This window comes from Dreissena polymorpha, chromosome 5 (assembly GCF_020536995.1).
Source record: "Dreissena polymorpha isolate Duluth1 chromosome 5, UMN_Dpol_1.0, whole genome shotgun sequence".
Classification (NCBI taxonomy): domain Eukaryota; kingdom Metazoa; phylum Mollusca; class Bivalvia; order Myida; family Dreissenidae; genus Dreissena; species Dreissena polymorpha.
Genome location: NC_068359.1, coordinates 29,745,211 through 29,771,189, shown reverse-complemented (window position 1 = coordinate 29,771,189; position 25,979 = coordinate 29,745,211). Strand labels below are relative to the sequence as shown.

The 25,979-nt window shown below is 32.1% G+C and overlaps 1 protein-coding gene across 1 annotated transcript in view; it reads left to right on the top strand.

The window, feature by feature from the left end:
* LOC127831135 (uncharacterized) overlaps positions 1-21,499 on the top strand; it is a 33,358-nt gene extending 11,859 nt beyond the window's left edge. The window contains exons 9-10 of the mRNA XM_052356125.1: positions 17,567-17,622; positions 21,312-21,499. Coding sequence (XP_052212085.1) covers positions 17,567-17,622; positions 21,312-21,499 — 244 coding nt within the window. The remainder of the gene's footprint in view (positions 1-17,566; positions 17,623-21,311) is intronic.
* The last annotated feature ends 4,480 nt before the right edge of the window (positions 21,500-25,979 follow it).

Below are 25,979 nucleotides of genomic sequence, written 5' to 3'. Positions count from 1 at the left end.
ATTTACAAATTTGTAATTTTTCAATTTTGATTAATTTGCATGTCTGGGACTGTACAAATATGATTGTTTTGTGTGTAGCAATGAATGCAACTCAATGGCAGCTCGAAAAGCTCGATACATTGCTCTTATAGCATTTTAATACAAAAATTTGCAAATTTGTAAATTGGAAATTTCCATGTTTTTGAACGTTTATTATGTGTGTTTTTCGCATCAAAAAAAGGGGTTCACCATCACCAATCGATACATCGCTCTTATAGCAATCCTATAACAAAAGTGCAAATTTTGTAAAATTTGAAATTTCCATGTTTTTGACGTTTATTGTAGCGTTTCGCATCGTGAATGTAGTTTAGCATCAAAAAGAAGCAAAAGTTCAAATTTGACAAATGTTGTATTTTTCAATTTCTGATTAATTTGCATGTCTTGGGACTGGTAGCAAATATGATGTTTTTGTGTGTAGCAATGAAGGCAACTCAATGACAGCTCGAAAAGCTCGATACATTGCTCTTATAGCATCGTAATACAAAAATTGCAAATTTGGTAAAATTTGGAAATTTCCCATGTTTTTGACGTTATTATGGTGTGTTTTCGCATCAGAATAAAGGGGTTTACCATCACAATCGATACATCGCTCTTCTAGCATCCTAAAAACAAAAGTTGCAAATTTGTACAAGTTTGAAATTTCCATGTTTTGACGTTTATTCTATGCGTATCGCATCTGAATAAAGTTTAGCATCAAAAAGAAGCAAAGTTCAAATTTTACAAATTTGCAATTTTTCAATTTTTGATTAATTTGCATGTCTGGGACTGTACAAATATGATTGTTTGTGTGTAGCAATGAATGCAACTCAATGGCAGCTCGAAAAGCTCGATACATTGCTCTTATAGCATCTTAATACAAAAATTGGCAAATTTGTAAAAATTTGAAATTTCCATGTTTTTGACGTTTATTATGTGTGTTTTCCGCATCAAAATAAAGGGGTTCACCATCACAATCGATACATCGCTCTTATAGCATCCTATAACAAAAGTTGCAAATTTGTAAAATTTGAAATTTCCATGTTTTTGACGTTTATTGTATGCGTTTCGCATCTGAATGTAGTTTAGCATCAAAAAGAAGCAAAGTTCAAATTTTACAAATTTGTAATTTTTCAATTTTTGATTAATTTGCATGTCTGGGACTGTACAAATATGATTGTTTTGTGTGTAGCAATGAATGCAACTCAATGACAGCTCGAAAAGCTCGATACATTGCTCTTATAGCATCGTAATACAAAATTGCAAATTTGTAAAATTTGAAATTTCCATGTTTTTGACGTTTATTATGTGTGTTTTCGCATCAGAATAAAGGGGTTTACCATCACAATCGATACATCGCTCTTCTAGCATCCTAAAACAAAAGTTGCAAATTTGTAAAGTTTGAAATTTCCATGTTTGACGTTTATTCTATGCGTATCGCATCTGAATAAAGTTTAGCATCAAAAAGAAGCAAAGTTCAAATTTTACAAATTTGCAATTTTTCAATTTTTGATTAATTTGCATGTCTGGGACTGTACAAATATGATTGTTTTGTGTGTAGCAATGAATGCAACTCAATGGCAGCTCGAAAAGCTCGATACATTGCTCTTATAGCATCTTAATACAAAAATTGCAAATTTGTAAAATTTGAAATTTCCATGTTTTTGACGTTTATTATGTGTGTTTTCGCATCAAAATAAAGGGGTTCACCATCACAATCGATACATCGCTCTTATAGCATCCTATAACAAAAGTTGCAAATTTGTAAAAGTTTGAAATTTCCATGTTTTTGACGTTTATTGTATGCGTTTCGCATCTGAATGTAGTTTAGCATCAAAAAGAAGCAAAGTTCAAATTTTACAAATTTGTAATTTTTCAATTTTTGATTAATTTGCATGTCTGGGACTGTACAAATATGATTGTTTTGTGTGTAGCAATGAATGCAACTCAATGACAGCTCGAAAAGCTCGATACATTGCTCTTATAGCATCGTAATACAAAAATTGCAAATTTGTAAAATTTGAAATTTCCATGTTTTTGACGTTTATTATGTGTGTTTTCGCATCAGAAATAAGGGGTTTACCATCACAATCGATACATCGCTCTTCTAGCATCCTAAAACAAAAGTTGGCAAATTTGTAAAGTTTGAAATTTCCATGTTTTGACGTTTATTCTATGCGTATCGCATCTGAATAAAGTTTAGCATCAAAAAGAAGCAAAGTTCAAATTTTACAAATTTGCAATTTTTCAATTTTGATTAATTTGCATGTCTGGGACTGTACAAATATGATTGTTTGTGTGTAGCAATGAATGCAACTCAATGGCAGCTCGAAAAGCTCGATACATTGCTCTTATAGCATCTTAATACAAAAATTGCAAATTTGTAAAATTTGAAATTTCCATGTTTTTGACGTTTATTATGTGTGTTTTCGCATCAAAATAAGGGGTTCACCATCACAATCGATACAATCGCTCTTATAGCATCCTATAACAAAAGTTGCAAATTTGTAAAGTTTGAAATTTCCATGTTTTGACGTTTATTGTATGCGTTTCGCATCTGAATGTAGTTTAAGCATCAAAAAGAAGCAAAGTTCAAATTTACAAATTTGTAATTTTTCAATTTTTGATTAATTTGCATGTCTGGGACTGTACAAATATGATTGTTTTGTGTGTAGCAATGAATGCAACTCAATGACAGCTCGAAAAGCTCGATACATTGCTCTTATAGGCATCGTAATACAAAAATTGCAAATTTGTAAAATTTGAAATTTCCATGTTTTTGACGTTTATTATGTGTGTTTTCGCATCAGAATAAAGGGGTTTACCATCACAATCGATACATCGCTCTTCTAGCATCCTAAAACAAAAGTTTGCAAATTTGTAAAGTTTGAAATTTCCATGTTTTGACGTTTATTCTATGCGTATCGCATCTGAATAAAGTTTAGCATCAAAAAGAAGCAAAGTTCAAATTTTACAAATTTGCAATTTTTCATTTTTGATTAATTTGCATGTCTGGGACTGTACAAATATGATTGTTTTGTGTGTAGCAATGAATGCAACTCAATGGCAGCTCGAAAAGCTCGATACATTGCTCTTATAGCATCTTAATACAAAAATTGCAAATTTGTAAATTTGAAATTTCCATGTTTTTGACGTTTATTATGTGTGTTTTCGCATCAGAAATAAAGGGGTTCACCATCACAATCGATACATCGCTCTTATAGCATCCTATAAACAAAAGTTGCAAATTTGTAAAGTTTGAAATTTCCATGTTTTGACGTTTATTCTATGCGTATCGCATCTGAATAAAGTTTAGCATCAAAAAGAAGCAAAGTTCAAATTTTACAAATTTGCAATTTTTCAATTTTTGATTAATTTGCATGTCTGGGACTGTACAAATATGATTGTTTTGTGTGTAGCAATGAATGCAACTCAATGGCAGCTCGAAAAGCTCGATACATTGCTCTTATAGCATCTTAATACAAAAATTGCAAATTTGTAAAATTTGAAATTTCCATGTTTTTGACGTTTATTATGTGTGTTTTCGCATCAAAATAAAGGGGTTCACCATCACAATCGATACATCGCTCTTATAGCATCCTATAACAAAAGTTGCAAATTTGTAAAATTTGAAATTTCCATGTTTTTTGACGTTTATTGTATGCGTTTCGCATCTGAATGTAGTTTAGCATCAAAAAGAAGCAAAGTTCAAATTTTACAAATTTGTAATTTTTCAATTTTTGATTAATTTGCATGTCTGGGACTGTACAAATATGATTGTTTTGTGTGTAGCAATGAATGCAACTCAATGACAGCTCGAAAAGCTCGATACATTGCTCTTATAGCATCGTAATACAAAAATTGCAAATTTGTAAAATTTGAAATTTCCATGTTTTTGACGTTTATTATGTGTGTTTTCGCATCAGAATAAAGGGGTTTACCATCACAATCGATACATCGCTCTTCTAGCATCCTAAAACAAAAGTTGCAAATTTGTAAAGTTTGAAATTTCCATGTTTTGACGTTTATTCTATGCGTATCGCATCTGAATAAAGTTTAGCATCAAAAAGAAGCAAAGTTCAAATTTTACAAATTTGCAATTTTTCAATTTTTGATTAATTTGCATGTCTGGGACTGTACAAATATGATTGTTTTGTGTGTAGCAATGAATGCAACTCAATGGCAGCTCGAAAAGCTCGATACATTGCTCTTATAGCATCTTAATACAAAAATTGCAAATTTGTAAAATTTGAAATTTCCATGTTTTTGACGTTTATTATGTGTGTTTTCGCATCAAAATAAAGGGGTTCACCATCACAATCGATACAATGCTCTTATAGCATCCTATAACAAAAGTTGCAAATTTGTAAAATTTGAAATTTCCATGTTTTTGACGTTTATTGTATGCGTTTCGCATCTGAATGTAGTTTAGCATCAAAAAGAAGCAAAGTTCAAATTTTACAAATTTGTAATTTTTCAATTTTTGATTAATTTGCATGTCTGGGACTGTACAAATATGATTGTTTTGTGTGTAGCAATGAATGCAACTCAATGACAGCTCGAAAAGCTCGATACATTGCTCTTATAGCATCGTAATACAAAAATTGCAAATTTGTAAAATTTGAAATTTCCATGTTTTTGACGTTTATTATGTGTGTTTTCGCATCAGAATAAAGGGGTTTACCATCACAATCGATACATCGCTCTTCTAGCATCCTAAAACAAAAGTTGCAAATTTGTAAAGTTTGAAATTTCCATGTTTTGACGTTTATTCTATGCGTATCGCATCTGAATAAAGTTTAGCATCAAAAAGAAGCAAAGTTCAAATTTTACAAATTTGCAATTTTTCAATTTTTGATTAATTTGCATGTCTGGGACTGTACAAATATGATTGTTTTGTGTGTAGCAATGAATGCAACTCAATGGCAGCTCGAAAAGCTCGATACATTGCTCTTATAGCATCTTAATACAAAAATTGCAAATTTGTAAAATTTGAAATTTCCATGTTTTTGACGTTTATTATGTGTGTTTTCGCATCAAAATAAAGGGGTTCACCATCACAATCGATACATCGCTCTTATAGCATCCTATAACAAAAGTTGCAAATTTGTAAAATTTGAAATTTCCATGTTTTTGACGTTTATTGTATGCGTTTCGCATCTGAATGTAGTTTAGCATCAAAAAGAAGCAAAGTTCAAATTTTACAAATTTGTAATTTTTCAATTTTTGATTAATTTGCATGTCTGGGACTGTACAAATATGATTGTTTTGTGTGTAGCAATGAATGCAACTCAATGACAGCTCGAAAAGCTCGATACATTGCTCTTATAGCATCGTAATACAAAAATTGCAAATTTGTAAAATTTGAAATTTCCATGTTTTGACGTTTATTATGTGTGTTTTCGCATCAGAATAAAGGGGTTTACCATCACAATCGATACATCGCTCTTCTAGCATCCTAAAACAAAAGTTGCAAATTTGTAAAGTTTGAAATTTCCATGTTTTGACGTTTATTCTATGCGTATCGCATCTGAATAAAGTTTAGCATCAAAAAGAAGCAAAGTTCAAATTTTACAAATTTGCAATTTTTCAATTTTTGATTAATTTGCATGTCTGGGACTGTACAAATATGATTGTTTTGTGTGTAGCAATGAATGCAACTCAATGGCAGCTCGAAAAGCTCGATACATTGCTCTTATAGCATCTTAATACAAAAATTGCAAATTTGTAAAATTTGAAATTTCCATGTTTTTGACGTTTATTATGTGTGTTTTCGCATCAAAATAAAGGGGTTCACCATCACAATCGATACATCGCTCTTATAGCATCCTATAACAAAAGTTGCAAATTTGTAAAATTTGAAATTTCCATGTTTTTGACGTTTATTGTATGCGTTTCGCATCTGAATGTAGTTTAGCATCAAAAAGAAGCAAAGTTCAAATTTTACAAATTTGTAATTTTTCAATTTTGATTAATTTGCATGTCTGGGACTGTACAAATATGATGTTTTGTGTGTAGCAATGAATGCAACTCAATGACAGCTCGAAAAGCTCGATACATTGCTCTTATAGCATCGTAATACAAAAATTGCAAATTTGTAAAATTTGAAATTTCCATGTTTTTGACGTTTATTATGTGTGTTTTCGCATCAGAATAAAGGGGTTTACCATCACAATCGATACATCGCTCTTCTAGCATCCTAAAACAAAAGTTGCAAATTTGTAAAGTTTGAAATTTCCATGTTTTGACGTTTATTCTATGCGTATCGCATCTGAATAAAGTTTAGCATCAAAAAGAAGCAAAGTTCAAATTTTACAAATTTGCAATTTTTCAATTTTGATTAATTTGCATGTCTGGGACTGTACAAATATGATTGTTTTGTGTGTAGCAATGAATGCAACTCAATGGCAGCTCGAAAAGCTCGATACATTGCTCTTATAGCATCTTAATACAAAAATTGCAAATTTGTAAATTTGAAATTTCCATGTTTTTGACGTTTATTATGTGTGTTTTCGCATCAAAATAAAGGGGTTCACCATCACAATCGATACATCGCTCTTATAGCATCCTATAACAAAAGTTGCAAATTTGTAAAATTTGAAATTTCCATGTTTTTGACGTTTATTGTATGCGTTTCGCATCTGAATGTAGTTTAGCATCAAAAAGAAGCAAAGTTCAAATTTTACAAATTTGTAATTTTTCAATTTGTGATTAATTTGCATGTCTGGGACTGTACAAATATGATTGTTTTGTGTGTAGCAATGAATGCAACTCAATGACAGCTCGAAAAGCTCGATACATTGCTCTTATAGCATCGTAATACAAAAATTGCAAATTTGTAAAATTTGAAATTTCCATGTTTTTGACGTTTATTATGTGTGTTTTCGCATCAGAATAAAGGGGTTTACCATCACAATCGATACATCGCTCTTCTAGCATCCTAAAACAAAAGTTGCAAATTTGTAAAGTTTGAAATTTCCATGTTTTGACGTTTATTCTATGCGTATCGCATCTGAATAAAGTTTAGCATCAAAAAGAAGCAAAGTTCAAATTTTACAAATTTGCAATTTTTCAATTTTTGATTAATTTGCATGTCTGGGACTGTACAAATATGATTGTTTTGTGTGTAGCAATGAATGCAACTCAATGGCAGCTCGAAAAGCTCGATACATTGCTCTTATAGCATCTTAATACAAAAATTGCAAATTTGTAAAATTTGAAATTTCCATGTTTTTGACGTTTATTATGTGTGTTTTCGCATCAAAATAAAGGGGTTCACCATCACAATCGATACATCGCTCTTATAGCATCCTATAACAAAAGTTGCAAATTTGTAAAATTTGAAATTTCCATGTTTTTGACGTTTATTGTATGCGTTTCGCATCTGAATGTAGTTTAGCATCAAAAAGAAGCAAAGTTCAAATTTTACAAATTTGTAATTTTTCAATTTGTGATTAATTTGCATGTCTGGGACTGTACAAATATGATTGTTTTGTGTGTAGCAATGAATGCAACTCAATGACAGCTCGAAAAGCTCGATACATTGCTCTTATAGCATCGTAATACAAAAATTGCAAATTTGTAAAATTTGAAATTTCCATGTTTTTGACGTTTATTATGTGTGTTTTCGCATCAGAATAAAGGGGTTTACCATCACAATCGATACATCGCTCTTCTAGCATCCTAAAACAAAAGTTGCAAATTTGTAAAGTTTGAAATTTCCATGTTTTGACGTTTATTCTATGCGTTATCGCATCTGAATAAAGTTTAGCATCAAAAAGAAGCAAAGTTCAAATTTTACAAATTTGCAATTTTTCAATTTTTGATTAATTTGCATGTCTGGGACTGTACAAATATGATTGTATTGTGTGTAGCAATGAATGCAACTCAATGGCAGCTCGAAAAGCTCGATACATTGCTCTTATAGCATCTTAATACAAAAATTGCAAATTTGTAAAATTTGAAATTTCCATGTTTTTGACGTTTATTATGTGTGTTTTCGCATCAAAATAAAGGGGTTCACCATCACAATCGATACATCGCTCTTATAGCATCCTATAACAAAAGTTGCAAATTTGTAAAATTTGAAATTTCCATGTTTTTGACGTTTATTGTATGCGTTTCGCATCTGAATGTAGTTTAGCATCAAAAAGAAGCAAAGTTCAAATTTTACAAATTTGTAATTTTTCAATTTGTGATTAATTTGCATGTCTGGGACTGTACAATATGATTGTTTTGTGTGTAGCAATGAATGCAACTCAATGACAGCTCGAAAAGCTCGATACATTGCTCTTATAGCATCGTAATACAAAAATTGCAAATTTGTAAAATTTGAAATTTCCATGTTTTTGACGTTTATTATGTGTGTTTTCGCATCAGAATAAAGGGGTTTACCATCACAATCGATACATCGCTCTTCTAGCATCCTAAAACAAAAGTTGCAAATTTGTAAAGTTTGAAATTTCCATGTTTTGACGTTTATTCTATGCGTATCGCATCTGAATAAAGTTAGCATCAAAAAGAAGCAAAGTTCAAATTTTACAAATTTGCAATTTTTCAATTTTTGATTAATTTGCATGTCTGGGACTGTACAAATATGATTGTTTTGTGTGTAGCAATGAATGCAACTCAATGGCAGCTCGAAAAGCTCGATACATTGCTCTTATAGCATCTTAATACAAAAATTGCAAATTTGTAAAATTTGAAATTTCCATGTTTTTGACGTTTATTATGTGTGTTTTCGCATCAAAATAAAGGGGTTCACCATCACAATCGATACATCGCTCTTATAGCATCCTATAACAAAAGTTGCAAATTTGTAAAATTTGAAATTTCCATGTTTTTGACGTTTATTGTATGCGTTTCGCATCTGAATGTAGTTTAGCATCAAAAAGAAGCAAAGTTCAAATTTTACAAATTTGTAATTTTTCAATTTGTGATTAATTTGCATGTCTGGGACTGTACAAATATGATTGTTTTGTGTGTAGCAATGAATGCAACTCAATGACAGCTCGAAAAGCTCGATACATTGCTCTTATAGCATCGTAATACAAAAATTGCAAATTTGTAAAATTTGAAATTTCCATGTTTTTGACGTTTATTATGTGTGTTTTCGCATCAGAATAAAGGGGTTTACCATCACAATCGATACATCGCTCTTCTAGCATCCTAAAACAAAAGTTGCAAATTTGTAAAGTTTGAAATTTCCATGTTTTGACGTTTATTCTATGCGTTTCGCATCTGAATAAAGTTTAGCATCAAAAAGAAGCAAAGTTCAAATTTTACAAATTTGCAATTTTTCAATTTTTGATTAATTTGCATGTCTGGGACTGTACAAATATGATTGTATTGTGTGTAGCAATGAATGCAACTCAATGGCAGCTCGAAAAGCTCGATACATTGCTCTTATAGCATCTTAATACAAAAATTGCAAATTTGTAAAATTGGAAATTTCCATGTTTTTGACGTTTATTATGTGTGTTTTCGCATCAAAATAAAGGGGTTCACCATCACAATCGATACATCGCTCTTATAGCATCCTATAACAAAAGTTGCAAATTTGTAAAATTTGAAATTTCCATGTTTTTGACGTTTATTGTATGCGTTTCGCATCTGAATGTAGTTTAGCATCAAAAAGAAGCAAAGTTCAAATTTTACAAATTTGTAATTTTTCAATTTTTGATTAATTTGCATGTCTGGGACTGTACAAATATGATTGTTTTGTGTGTAGCAATGAATGCAACTCAATGACAGCTCGAAAAGCTCGATACATTGCTCTTATAGCATCGTAATACAAAAATTGCAAATTTGTAAAATTTGAAATTTCCATGTTTTTGACGTTTATTATGTGTGTTTTCGCATCAGAATAAAGGGGTTTACCATCACAATCGATACATCGCTCTTCTAGCATCCTAAACCAAAAGTTGCAAATTTGTAAAGTTTGAAATTTCCATGTTTTGACGTTTATTCTATGCGTATCGCATCTGAATAAAGTTTAGCATCAAAAAGAAGCAAAGTTCAAATTTTACAAATTTGCAATTTTTCAAGTTTTGATTAATTTGCATGTCTGGGACTGTACAAATATGATTGTTTTGTGTGTAGCAATGAATGCAACTCAATGGCAGCTCGAAAAGCTCGATACATTGCTCTTATAGCATCTTAATACAAAAATTGCAAATTTGTTAAATTTGAAATTTCCATGTTTTTGACGATTATTATGTGTGTTTTCGCATCAAAATAAAGGGGTTCACCATCATAATCGATACATCGCTCTTATAGCATCCTATAACAAAAGTTGCAAATTTGTAAAATTTGAAATTTCCATGTTTTTGACGTTTATTGTATGCATTTCGCATCTGAATGTAGTTTAGCATCAAAAAGAAGCAAAGTTCAAATTTTACAAATTTGTAATTTTTCAATTTTGATTAATTTGCATGTCTGGGACTGTACAAATATGATTGTTTTGTGTGTAGCAATGAATGCAACTCAATGGCAGCTCGAAAAGCTCGATACATTGCTCTTATAGCATCTTAATACAAAAATTGCAAATTTGTAAAATTTGAAATTTCCATGTTTTTGACGTTTATTATGTGTGTTTTCGCATCAAAATAAAGGGGTTCACCATCACAATCGATACATCGCTCTTATAGCATCCTATAACAAAAGTTGCAAATTTGTAAAATTTGAAATTTCCATGTTTTTGCCGTTTATTGTATGCGTTTCGCATCTGAATGTAGTTTAGCATCAAAAAGAAGCAAAGTTCAAATTTTACAAATTTGTAATTTTTCAATTGTTGATTAATTTGCATGTCTGGGACTGTACAAATATGATTGTTTTGTGTGTAGCAATGAATGCAACTCAATGGCAGCTCGAAAAGCTCGATACATTGCTCTTATAGCATCGTAATACAAAAATTGCAAATTTGTAAAATTTGAAATTTCCATGTTTTTGACGTTTATTATGTGTGTTTTCGCATCAGAATAAAGGGGTTTACCATCACAATCGATACATCGCTCTTCTAGCATCCTAAAACAAAAGTTGCAAATTTGTAAAGTTTGAAATTTCCATGTTTTGACGTTTATTCTATGCGTATCGCATCTGAATAAAGTTTAGCATCAAACAGAAGCAAAGTTCAAATTTTACAAATTTGCAATTTTTCAATTTTTGATTAATTTGCATGTCTGGGACTGTACAAATATGATTGTTTTGTGTGTAGCAATGAATGCAACTCAATGGCAGCTCGAAAAGCTTGATACATTGCTCTTATAGCATCTTAATACAAAAATTGCAAATTTGTAAAATTTGAAATTTCCATGTTTTTGACGTTTATTATGTGTGTTTTCGCATCAAAATAAAGGGGTTCACCATCACAATCGATACATCGCTCTTATAGCATCCTATAACAAAAGTTGCAAATTTGTAAAATTTGAAATTTCCATGTTTTTGACGTTTATTGTATGCGTTTCGCATCTGAATGTAGTTTAGCATCAATAAGAAGCAAAGTTCAAATTTTACAAATTTGTAATTTTTCAATTTTTGATTAATTTGCATGTCTGGGACTGTACAAATATGATTGTTTTGTGTGTAGCAATGAATGCAACTCAATGACAGCTCGAAAAGCTCGATACATTGCGCTTATAGCATCGTAATACAAAAATTGCAAATTTGTAAAATTTGAAATTTCCATGTTTTTGACGTTTATTATGTGTGTTTTCGCATCAGAATAAAGGGGTTTACCATCACAATCGATACATAGCTCTTCTAGCATCCTAAAACAAAAGTTGCAAATTTGTAAAGTTTGAAATTTCCATGTTTTGACGTTTATTCTATGCGTATCGCATCTGAATAAAGTTTAGCATCAAAAAGAAGCAAAGTTCAAATTTTACAAATTTGCAATTTTTCAATTTTTGATTAATTTGCATGTCTGGGACTGTACAAATATGATTGTTTTGTGTGTAGCAATGAATGCAACTCAATGGCAGCTCGAAAAGCTCGATACATTGCTCTTATAGCATCTTAATACAAAAATTGCAAATTTGTAAAATTTGAAAATTCCATGTTTTTGACGTTTATTATGTGTGTTTTCGCATCAAAATAAAGGGGTTCACCATCACAATCGATACATCGCTCTTATAGCATCCTATAACAAAAGTTGCAAATTTCTAAAATTTGAAATTTCCATGTTTTTGACGTTTATTGTATGCGTTTCGCATCTGAATGTAGTTTAGCATCAAAAAGAAGCAAAGTTCAAATTTTACAAATTTGTAATTTTTCAATTTTTGATTAATTTGCATGTCTGGGACTGTACAAATATGATTGTTTTGTGTGTAGCAATGAATGCAACTCAATGACAGCTCGAAAAGCTCGATACATTGCTCTTATAGCATCGTAATACAAAAATTGCAAATTTGTAAAATTTGAAATTTCCATGTTTTTGACGTTTATTATGTGTGTTTTCGCATCAGAATAAAGGGGTTTACCATCACAATCGATACATCGCTCTTCTAGCATCCTAAAACAAAAGTTGCAAATTTGTAAAGTTTGAAATTTCCATGTTTTGACGTTTATTCTATGCGTATCGCATCTGAATAAAGTTTAGCATCAAAAAGAAGCAAAGTTCAAATTTTACAAATTTGCAATTTTTCAATTTTTGATTAATTTGCATGTCTGGGACTGTACAAATATGATTGTTTTGTGTGTAGCAATGAATGCAACTCAATGGCAGCTCGAAAAGCTCGATACATTGCTCTTATAGCATCTTAATACAAAAATTGCAAATTTGTAAAATTTGAAATTTCCATGTTTTTGACGTTTATTATGTGTGTTTTCGCATCAAAATAAAGGGGTTCACCATCACAATCGATACATCGCTCTTATAGCATCCTATAACAAAAGTTGCAAATTTGTAAAATTTGAAATTTCCATGTTTTTGACGTTTATTGTATGCGTTTCGCATCTGAATGTAGTTTAGCATCAAAAAGAAGCAAAGTTCAAATTTTACAAATTTGTAATTTTTCAATTTTTGATTAATTTGCATGTCTGGGACTGTACAAATATGATTGTTTTGTGTTTGGCAGATGCAACTCAATGACAGCTCGAAAAGCTCGATACATTGCTCTTATAGCATAGTAATACAAAAATTGCAAATTTGTAAAATTTGAAATTTCCATGTTTTTGACGTTTATTATGTGTGTTTTCGCATCAGAATAAAGGGGTTTACCATCACAATCGATACATCGCTCTTCTAGCATCCTAAAACAAAAGTTGCAAATTTGTAAAGTTTGAAATTTCCATGTTTTGACGTTTATTGTATGCATTTCGCATCTGAATAAAGTTTAGCATCAAAAAGAAGCAAAGTTCAAACTTTACAAATTTGCAATTTTTCAATTTTTGATTAATTTGCATGTCTGGGACTGTAAAAATATGATTGTATTGTGTGTAGCAATGAATGCAACTCAATGGCAGCTCGAAAAGCTCGATACATTGCTCTTATAGCATCTTAATACAAAAATTGCAAATTTGTAAAATTTGAAATTTCCATGTTTTTGACGTTTATTATGTGTGTTTTCGCATCAAAATAAAGGGGTTCACCATCACAATCGATACATCGCTCTTATAGCATCCTAAAACAAAAGTTGCAAATTTGTAAAATTTGAAATTTCCATGTTTTTGACGTTTATTGTATGCGTTTCGCATCTGAATGTAATTTAGCATCAAAAAGAAGCAAAGTTCAAATTTTACAAATTTGTAATTTTTCAATTTTTGATTAATTTGCATGTCTGGGACTGTACAAATATGATTGTTTTGTGTGTAGCAATAAATGCAACTCAATGACAGCTCGAAAAGCTCGATACATTGCTCTTATAGCATCGTAATACAAAAATTGCAAATTTGTAAAATTTGAAATTTCCATGTTTTTGACGTTTATTATGTGTGTTTTCGCATCAGAATAAAGGGGTTTCCCATCACAATCGATACATCGCTCTTCTAGCATCCTAAAACAAAAGTTGCAAATTTGTAAAGTTTGAAATTTCCATGTTTTGACGTTTATTCTATGCGTATCGCATCTGAATAAAGTTTAGCATCAAAAAGAAGCAAAGTTCAAATTTTACAAATTTGCAATTTTTCAATTTTTGATTAATTTGCATGTCTGGGACTGTACAAATATGATTGTTTTGTGTGTAGCAATGAATGCAACTCAATGGCAGCTCGAAAAGCTCGATACATTGCTCTTATAGCATCTTAATACAAAAATTGCAAATTTGTAAAATTTGAAATTTCCATGTTTTTGACGTTTATTATGTGTGTTTTCGCATCAGAATAAAGTATGTAACATGTTTTTTTCATCGCACTCTTACTATTAGCTGTGGAGAAACTAAAATTTTATCAGTATATTCCAGTTCCAGAAATTAAACTTCATTCAAATAACTTTGAGAGAAAAAACATTGACACAGAACGCCCTTTGCTAACGTTTTCGTAGAATCTTACCAATGGTTGCTGATAAGTTGCATTAAATATTTATTTAGAAAATACCCAAAGTACAGTTGTTGCAAGGAAAAATACACTGAAGCGGAAGTCATAGTCCCCATTTCCTAAAGTTCTAAAAAAAAAGTCCCTATTCATAAAACTAACATTACCCTGGGAAAATCAATACAACTGATCATCATGATTAAGTCCATACATCCCTTTAAAAATGATGCTAACAGTTAGATTTTGGCAATTATTTGCCTATGAATGTGTAGAAAGGAACTTAAGACTAAATGTTTAATTTCATATATCTCCAATAGTCCGAACATAAATAACGGATGTGTTATGGCCTGGTTAAGTTCACACCTTCTCTTGCTTATTACAATTTGCATGTTTCCATGTGGCAATGAATCCTGACTGGTAGTTTCTGCCGAATACTACGGGACATGCTGACTCGACATTATGATGATTTATGCCAATATTTTGAAAACCCGCCTGATTAATGAATTTGCTTTAGTCCAGCGCGGCAGTCATATGCCCAAAATTGCCCTTAGATCTCAAAGTGCCGATTGCTCGAGATATGGGTATTGTGCATGACACGCCGTGTCAACATGGTAAATATATATTGCGATTTTTTTTTAAACTACATAATGAAATATAAAGTTACAGACAATTCAGGCCTGTATTCTGCGCGATCTCTTTGTGATCGTAGGTTTGTTGACAGGAATATCAGTCTTACACGCACTAGGTTGTATCCAAACAATGAAGACGTTTCATTTTTTATTTTCTGATTTCATGATTAAATTACATACGAATAAATTGTATTATTTAATTTATAGTTGACTTCTTAGTGTGATCTTAACCTTTGAACTAAAGACATTTGCAATCGCAACAAGCACATGATATAAAGTGTAAGACATTTAAGTTTCATCTCAATACCTTAGTTTTATTATTTTCAAGTTATTGAGAGGGATTTATTTTAGCCCAAAAGGTCTTTTTAACCTTCAAAAGAAAACTATGTTTACTGTGTTTGAATGCGTTATTTATATCTTCGACAAGCTGTCGTGATTTCTTGTTGATGGAATTCGTGTATTTGTTAGCTTATACAAGCAAGTAGTAGTATGTATTCGAAAGCGGATTTTGTCAATACCAGTGTATTTTATATCTGAATCAGATTGGAAAACAATGATTCTAGTGGTATATTGCCCTAACATAGATCTCAGGTTCGAGTCTCAAAATTAAAACTGTTTGTAACCTTAACATTTATATAGTTTTATTGTTGAGGGAAATTGTACAGTCAAACTTGAAAAATATGATTTATGGAAAAATATATGTTCTCTGTGCTTACATTGAACATATAATTAAAAAATACCGTGACCACGGGGCTGTAGGGGGGATTATTTATAACATATTTAACCACCTTGAAATTATGCATACAGAAGAGTCAAATAATTTGACTATATTTCTATATTAAGATTTAATTGTAATATTCAAAAAAGAACTTACCATTTTAGTGACACTTTATAAATAACTATAAAGTAAGAATGTCCCAAAGGACACAAGTTGACAAGATATCCGTCACAGTAGAACAATGACATATAAACATATATATTTACAATCTATTTTCCTATTGTCCTTCTCCCACCAAATGTCTCTGGCTTCTTCTGTCGAACATGTCAGCATAACAGTTCTACCGGTGTAGTCAACAACATCTGCAGGACCATTGATCCCTAAAAATACACAAATACCGTAGTTGTTCGTTGTCAGTAACGTGAATGTCGATTTATAATGGCGCAATCACGGGTACGTCACCTACTTTCCATTCACCTCTGGATTTAACTCATAGAAAATCAACAACTCACGTGGTTTAGGTAATATTACGACCCCAATTTATTGTTTAAATGCCGCTCACTTTCCAGCTATATAAACAAGAGAGTAACTAGCGTTTATTTCGTGTTGATAATCGCTCTTTTTCTCGACTTTACTATCTGCGAAGTTTCTTAGCGGGATGACCTAATTAAATCTCCACTACAATCTTAAAATTTGTGGGTAGTAAAGTCAAGATATAAAGCGAATTTTAATACAAAATAAACGCTAATCACATGTTTACTAATATTGCTGGAAAGTGAGCGGCATTTAAAGCTACACACCTTGAAATGAAATACATGGCATAGTAACTTTAAGTACAATTAAGAAACATATTCTATCTATGCCAATTAGAATAAATATGGTGGTTACAAGGTAGAAATCTGTCTCTTTTGCGCGTTAAAACTTAAAAATAATCGCGTTTGTCGAAATGGACGTTTATGTCTAGAAATCCTACTTTCGGTTTTAAAAGCGGTACCGTTTCAAAAATAATAAATTACTTGCTAAGTAGGCTACATAATAATTTTATCTAAATTAGAATATATCTGGTGGTTACAAGGTAGACATTCGTCTTTTTTGCGCTTAAAACTTAAAAATAACCGCATTTGTCGAAATGTACATAGACGTATAGAAATCCTACTTTCGGTTTTAAAATTTAAAAAAAATATATATTTATTACTTGCTAACTAGGCTATAGATTTAAGGCAATTTTGCACACTTTCAACTTGCATCTATATGTATTGATTAGCATGTGCTTCATTTCAAGGTGTATGGCTTTAAAAATTAAACTAAAGTAATGAAGGGTATCAAATGGCGAGAAATAACTGTCTCGGCATGGACGTCGCCATCTTGTTTATCACGTGATTAACTCCTTTGTTATATGAGGTAGGAAATATTTCAAAATTTTACCCATAGGGAATGAACCGAAGTTTTTCTTTAAAAATCTTAATTAACAATTAAAAAATAATAAAATTAATTCGGAATTAAGAGTTAGGAATCAAAAACTTTTTTTTCAAATTCTCCGAACGACAAATTATGAATACTTTTTATCTTGTAATGCTTAACTTATATCGATTAAGTGAATAGCTCATACCCTTATTTGTAAAAATACTAATTCCAAAAGGTTATGTAATAAATATTTCATACTTGAGCAATTTGTTTATGATTAATCCCACTTGAAATTTATCTTAATTACAATCTCCCAAGTGTTTGTCCACAGTCTAGTTGCAAGGGATGAAGTGCCACTTGAAGGCACCCATGTTTCTACAGTACATGGTATTTCACAAAATAAAGACCTTTTTTGTATACATACATGTTCACCCAGATTTCACATTGCAAAGATATTATATGGAATTCATACACTTATGAACTCATATTTATATTCAAAGACACATGCATTTTACTAAGTATTAATCAAATTTTGCATTTCTTTGAAAATGTCCATAGTTGTTGCCGAAAGGTCCCAGACTTAGGAGTTCTTTGCATTTGGTTGCCCATGGCTTCCTTTGCAATCCTACTGCAGTCTGGGACACCTTCAAAACTCCAAAATGCCAGCCAGGGTATTTTTCACTTTCAATATCGAAGGTCAATTACAGAAATCTTAAAAAACGGTCAAAAGATTATTTCTTTATATGTTTCAGTCAATTTAATTAAAAGGATCAATCAGTTTAACATGAACGAAATTCAACCTAGAAAACAAAAATTTAGGGTCCGCAAATTTTTATTAGGGTCGGTTTCTTTAAGTGTAAACAGTTTTTTTATGTCTAAGACAAATGAATACATATCTTAAACTATATGACTTGCTTTGAATAGTGCAGAATTTTCTGCTAATACGAAGTTATGATTTATCCCACCCAAAACCCTATAACAATAAGTCTATCTGACAACGGAACAATTCTTCAAACACATGCAATCTTACAAAACATCATGCGACCCATTTATGCACTACTAAAACATAACAAATTAACTGTTATTTCGTTTCAACAAATTGAACGTCATAAGAGTTCAACATAGATTTTAACTAATAGTTTTGATTACTAATTTCTACCTATAAATACTTGAAAAGTGTAGTGAATTTTTTAATCCCGTGGGTATACACTTCTCTTACCAATGACTCAATAGGGTCAGCATATACTTGACTCTTAAAATGCAGAACACATTCTCAAAAGATACGAATGGTATTTTCATTTACGCATACAGAATACGAAGCTCTGTTCTTTTATATCATAAAAAAACCTTTTATGCTGAATTATGTAACAAAAGTGACAGAAAAACATGCTTGATTTCCATAGGTCACTTGTTACTGTCATGCCCCTCCGATCGTAGTACAAACTGATGTAGGTAAGCGAGTTTGCTTCAATAAACCTTGTGGATGTATAAAATATAATAATAAGTTCCATTTTCACAAAACCGACATTTCCCTGGTCAACCAGAAGGTTCTTTTAGTTTTAAATAAAGCTATTTGTTTAAGCTTGACTGTATGTTATTAATAGGATAATAAAGACTCCCAATTTCATAAGATGAAACATTACACAATAAATCTTTATTTAGGTTTCATGACAGAAATAACTCATATCTATTAAAGGTTCAACCAACTTTTTAAAGAGCTAATAACTGGCGTAAAGCAGTATCTTAAAAGTATGTCATATTTCGACAGATATGCCTTTGTACATAGATGAACTTTGACTCCCTTAAGTTATTTAATTTCAACGAGCCTATGTAGGCTTTGATAACGAAATGAATATGGTAAATACACTCGATGACTGCCGCACACCAACGGACACGAGCAGATAAAGCGATGCTGTTCCAAAGTGGTATGAAAGAAACAACTTAATTTATGAGGTAATTGCTGTGAAATATGAATTAATTTCAAGACTGAAAAATACTGATGACTATTTTTCTTAGAGATGGTTACGGATATGAATTTATTGCTTACATAGACAGACATAGGAGTACATTACAAACAAGCAATACAAATGGCAAATGGTTAACGACCTATAAAATCATAAGTGTTATCGTTGGTTTTACTAGCAAATTCCACTACATTTTTTTTGCATTGGTAGCTTTTAATCAAGAACATTGTAGGCTAGTTAACTTAAATGTCGTGTCCCCCTAGAACGTTGAACGAGTACAGGCTTGGCTTGATCATAAAACCTCGGACATCACAAAATACAACTCAAAAACCAAACTAACATTGATATACAACAATGTAGATCAAGTTCACATGCTCATAATTATGTTTATTTAGTTGTATCCCTCTAAGCTATAGATATGTCTTGAGTTACAGGACTCGCAGTTTTGACAAGGAACATAGATGGAAACAGGATAAGTCTCCCTTCTAAACAACACAACACCATTTATATGGTGTTAAAAGAAAGTAAGACATGATTTACAGGAAGACAAATTTGCACTTATGTTGTTGTATATATCTACACATTCATGCTAACCAACAGTAACTTATGAAATAGTGACAACAGGGCTATAGGCCCTAATGGGCTGGCCTGAAACACAAACAAACTGAATTGATCTGATCTGTTCCTTATGCTTGTTTTATAAATTAATTTCAGAACAAGTTTGATGATTATTGGGCATACAATTTTAACATCTTTAGTGTTTACAAACTTTTTCTTTTAAGGTGACAAAGTAACCTAGTTTTTTACCCAATGTGATCCAGATTCATACTCATTCGCGATATAATTGTCGCAAAACATCTGACAAATATTCATGAAAATTGGGCAATAAAAGTGGCCTCTAGAGAGTTCACAAGGTAAATATTGACCATGCATCAAGCAGGAAAGGCGTACAAGAGACGACTAATGAAGGAACAAAATTGATCATAAAAGCTCACTTTGAGCACTTAAATCTTACAGAAAAGAACACTGGATATATATTATTTAGTTTTATAGAAGTTTATTTTTTTACACTCTCTGCAGTGTATGTTTTTCATTTGACCATTAGGCGACGTTTTTTTATGGTTGACCTCCAACCAATGATTGTGCTTCAACCATATTTCAGAACATTTGAGTATCATTAAATTTGAGCACTTCATCAACTTCATGAACTAAATGGTGCCCAGACAGGCACTCGGCTACTTACAATTCGCCCTTTTGGTCCAAAAAGGTACCATGTGCCTTCTAATTTCAATGTCACATGGTACCTTTTTGCACCAATGGGGCGAAATGATAATTAAATGGACAATGTCAACACTGATTGAATGCAGTTATATTCCTAGTTAACATGGTCCAACAGAAGAATAAACATCATGGAGAGAAAGATAGATAATGTGGATCAAGTTAATGTAAAATAATATGTTCAGAAAATATATTTCACAAGTTTTTAATTTCAAGTCAGACCTTATGAAGCGACCCTCCAAGTTGACAAGTTTTTGTTCACAAAAGGTTTGATCAAGAACATGTATAAGCATATATTTTATAACAACAGTAATTTTACAGGGCCCAACAACAGTAGAAAATACAAAAAAAACATGGAGTGGTAAAGACAATAGGTTAGGAAAGAAATATGGCATGTAACCTTAACTGCGATTATTATAAATGTTAGTTTTTTAAATTGCATTTACTTAAGAAGTAATGGAAATGCACCGATCCCAAAACAGATGTCATAAATGATCAAAATGTTCTCATTAAATACCAAGCATATCAATCTTAATAAACTCCAATTGTTGATACTGTACCAATATAGGCTCTCTACCTTACTACGCCCTTCAATATGAATGATATATTAAAAAACATCATATGGTTTATTTTCAGTAAAAACGTAATGTTCTCCATGAACTTTAATTAAACAACACCAATGTAGTAGACTTAAATTTAAGTTACATGATCTTTTAATAATGGAAAGTATTTGGGAGCAATTATGAGGGACTCTAAACTATGCCTCAAAAGCTACAAGGTTGAGTGTAACCTCCAGATGAAAATTGCACCCTACCTGTGTTTTGGCGCCCGTAGCACGTCTGCAGACAAGTGGTCTCGTTCTCGAAACGGTTCCCATTGCCCCCGAGCCCCTCATACAAGAAACGGTAGCAGGTATTGTTGCAATGGTGATAATACCACTTGACGGCGTGGTTGGATCTGCTGTAGCCCTGGTCTGGATTCAGGTGACATATGCCTGCAGAGGTCATTTTGAAGAAAGTTAGTGGGTGTGTTCATTTTCTCCTAAATAGCCAGCATTGCAATTGCAATAGTTCTTGATCTATGTGTTCTCTAGTTATTGTGCTCAAACATCAGAATGTTACAAATCCCTGTGACATTGACACGTTGAACTGACAAACAGGTGGGGGGTTTTTCTCCTGGATATTCAGAATATGAACTAAAATCATCCTTGGTCAAATTGTTTTATATACATTACACAAAGGCAGCGTCAATTCACAGACGCATTTTAAATGCATCGTTCAAAGACCCATGAAGTAGTTGTTGTTTTTGTATCATTATTTGATGTACATCAACCATGAGACCACCAAGATTCATCAAAACCATTATATATTTTTTTAATTTGTTCATCTTGCAATCATAGTTGATCATATTGTTTTGCTATTATACAATGGCAAGATCAATTCACAGTTGCATAAAAAAAGCGTTTGAAGACCAATGGAGTAGTAATTTTTTTTATATTAAAAATGTACTTCCATCATGTGAAGACCAAGTTCCATCAAACACATAATATTATTATGTTCATCTTGAAATCTTAAGAATCATATGTCTGCATGTGGACAGTGGATTGTTGCCAAACTTAATCAACAGTTAACGCAACTACTCTGTGCATTAAGCTTGAGAAATAATTGCTTACTGGTAAAGTTCAATCTTCCCCAATAACACTCCTGATAATTGCTTACTGGTAAAGTTCAATCTTCCCCAATAACACTCCTGATAATTTATTCAGTCAACTTGTTCTTTAATTTTTGCTGACTTAAGACATTTTAGTGATAGAAAAGGGAACAACATAATTCAAAATTTATCAATTTATTAGTGGATTTCATTTGACAAAGTAACAAGGTGATAACTGAGGCGATAACACTGTGAACGTCTTACCTTGACTATCATAATTAGTGTGGACTGTATTAGTCGCAGTGGTAGTGGAGTCATCTTTAGTTATCACAATGTTATCTGAAAAACACAAAAATAATTCATTCATTAAAAACTCAATATAAACAATGATTATGATCCGCGCTGAGGGAAAACCATAATTAATGCATGTGCATGAAGCATCGTTCAAGATTTGCCTGTGCTTTTCTGTCTTAATGTAATGTTTCATTTAGGTGTCTTTTCAAAATGAAGATCCAGTTTATGGGGAAAGTGTCATCCCTGGATCATTTGTGCAGACTGCACAGGCTAATGACAACACTTATCATTAACACACATGCATACAGCTCGGTTTTCACAGAATGATGCTCATATGTTTCGCTCTTATACCTGCATGGAGCCCTCTTGCAATATATATGGTGGGGAAATCTGTCTGTAAAAGGCAGCACACAATAAGTATAATTGCTATATTTGATTTCAATAATTTTTATGCGGAAGTTCTCAAATTGTTTTTTGTTTCGCTATTGTTTAAGTGCAGTATAACTGTTATTAAGAGTGGACACAACATGCCTAAAGATGTTCCCTTATTCTTCAGTAAAGACCATGACTTAATTATATAGCATCGCTTCTAAAATGTTATATGTTATATGGAAATGGAATAGCTAATAGTGATCAAAGACTATCTTTTGAGCTCAAAACAACCAACTTGGTAAAAGAATTGTTAATGCCTCGCATGTGCCCATGGACACATAAATAAGCCCCGTGTAACTGAGGATCTTGTATCAACTGTGAAGTGATGCTTTATTGATTTTAAAACAGTACAAAAAGCTTTTTATCACTTAATTTCACTTATTTCATGCAAAATGAAGGTGCAGAGGCGCCGAAAAACAGGATTGTCAAAGAAAGCAATCCTTAGAGGTTTGGTTAACTAATAGTGGTAATAAAATTAATATCATCATCAAACTGCACAATAACGGTAAAAGTAACGTTTAATTTAAACCTCCACCATTTCAGCAAAGTCTTAAAACTGTGTACGTCTGCACGATACGATATATATTTAACTTCATTTGTGTGAGTCACCAAAAACTTATGATAGTTGACAGTTTTCCATCTGAAGCAAGAACACATTTTATTGCTAGTTTTTGCTATTTTTACAGTAAGTTTTACGAAAATATGTAGTTATCGTAATTGACCAATTAAGTGACATTAACGCTTCACATAAACATATGCATACTAGTAGATTATTGTAAATTGAAATCAAGTGATTGAAAAAAGTAGAACTTTGACAAACATCTTATTTTTGGAGGGTGGAGCACGAAGTTCCCCCTCTAAATCCGCAAATCAGAAGTGAGAACACAATAACTACTACAATTTCATTTATATATATATATATATATATATATATATAAATATATATATATATATATATATAATTGATAATTTTGAATAGAAGACACGATCAAACGCAAAACGTCACCACTGCTGACACACGTCTCTCCTTTCAAGATTATTCCACAGTATGTATCAGCGAGGGCTTAGGAGTCTGTGAAATAAACATAACAGTAAAGCGAACTTCTTAGTTAAACGGTCTTCGCGATTTACGGTCAACTTAGCAGAGCCGTAAAATAATTATTAAAACACCATTAGAGGGCAGTGCTTTCAAACAAATGTTAACACAATCTGAACGTGTATTTATAAAATGATTAACGTATTATGTAGCTGCGCTTAGAGAAACAATTGACACTAACAGACCACAAGGAGACTTATAACCATGATTATTCAGTTCAATGTTCAACATAAACATTCAGATGATTCTGTGGTTTACAGAGACATTTGCATGAGACTGTTCATGAGACCATGGGCAACATTGCGTTCCGATGTAGATGTTTAGCTTATCAATCCCGCATTTATCCGAGTGTTTGATTTAGAATCTCTTAAATTGCGCAGTACCCACGTGATAATGTGCTGCAGTTTTTCATCACCACAACAAAGTGTTTTTCCTAAGATGGGTCGTGCACATCACTTACCGATGCTGCATGATTAGACTTACACTTCACATTTGTTGACAATGAAGTGAAAACCAGTTTACTTGATGAACAATATTATTTTTATGTTGCAAAATTTCCTTTAATGGATGATATTATTCCTACAGACCTTCGTATAGGATACATATATTTGACAATTAATTTGATACGTTATGGTTAGTTTCTGACTTGAAGATTTGGAAGACCGTAATAGAAGACTGACTGCTATCAGACTTACAGACAATGACTAAGGAACTGACTGCTATCAGACTTACATACACTGACTAAGAAACTGACTGATATCAGACTTACAGACAATGACTAAGGAACTGACTGATATCAGACTTACATACACTGACTAAGGAACTGACTGCTATCAGACTTACAGACATTTACTATGGAACTGACTGCTAGCAGACTTACAAACACTAAATAAGGAACTGACTGATATCAGACTTACAGACACTGACTAAGGAACTGACTGATATCAGACTTACAGACACTGACTAAGGAACTGACTGATATCAGACTTACAGACACTGACCAAGGAACTGACTGATGTCAGACTTACAGACACTGACTGAGGAACTCACTGATATCAGACTTACAGACACTGACAAGGGAACTGACTGATGTCAGACTTACAGACACTGACTAAGGAACTGACTGATATCAGACTTTCAGATACTGACTAAGGAACAGACTGATATTAGACTTAAAGGGGCCTTTTCACAGATTTTGGCATTTTTTTAACTTATTCATTAAATGCTTTATATCAATAAATGTAAACATTGGATCGTAAAAGCTCCAGTAAAAAATCAAGAATAAAATTAAAAAAAGGAAAAGAACATTGCCCGGAACAGGTTTCGAACCAGTGACCCCTGGAGTCCTGCCAGAGTCCTGAAGTAAAAACGCTCTAGCCTACTGAGCTATTCCGCCGAGTACACGTACTTGACGTATTTTATACCTTATATAAGCAATCTTCGTAGTTTCACAAAATTTAACGACAAAAACAGAACTCTCCAAATTATTCAATCGTTTCGCGTTGCAACGCTTTATAATTTTTAGGTTTTAAAATCGTCAAAAGATGCATATAATGGCTATATTAGACCATGGTTAATATTCAGTATTACTGTTTCCTCACAATTATCATAACTAAAACGAAAATTTGCGAATCTGAAACAACTTTTTCGGCGTAAGCTGCATAAGCCAGCTTTTCACCTTAGCCTGACCTTTGTAAGTGTCCAATAAAATTCCAATAAAATTTCCCGCGGCTAGGTACGAATGAATACACTTCATTTATTCCATTGGCTGATTTGAGTATACCACCAGAACATTGGAAACATATCCGCGTCTTTGTAACACTGTTTTACTGTATGAAACAATTTTATCTCGAATGAAAAGGCTTAATAGATAGAACAGTTTTACACTCAATTCTCGACATCAATACAGTTTGTGCGTACACCTTTTATTTTCAGAGTATTACCAGCGCAAGAGCGTTTATACTTAAAAGGCTATGTTCTCATATTTAGTACTTACTTCCTTATTCCTGTCAACATGTTAACATGTAAAA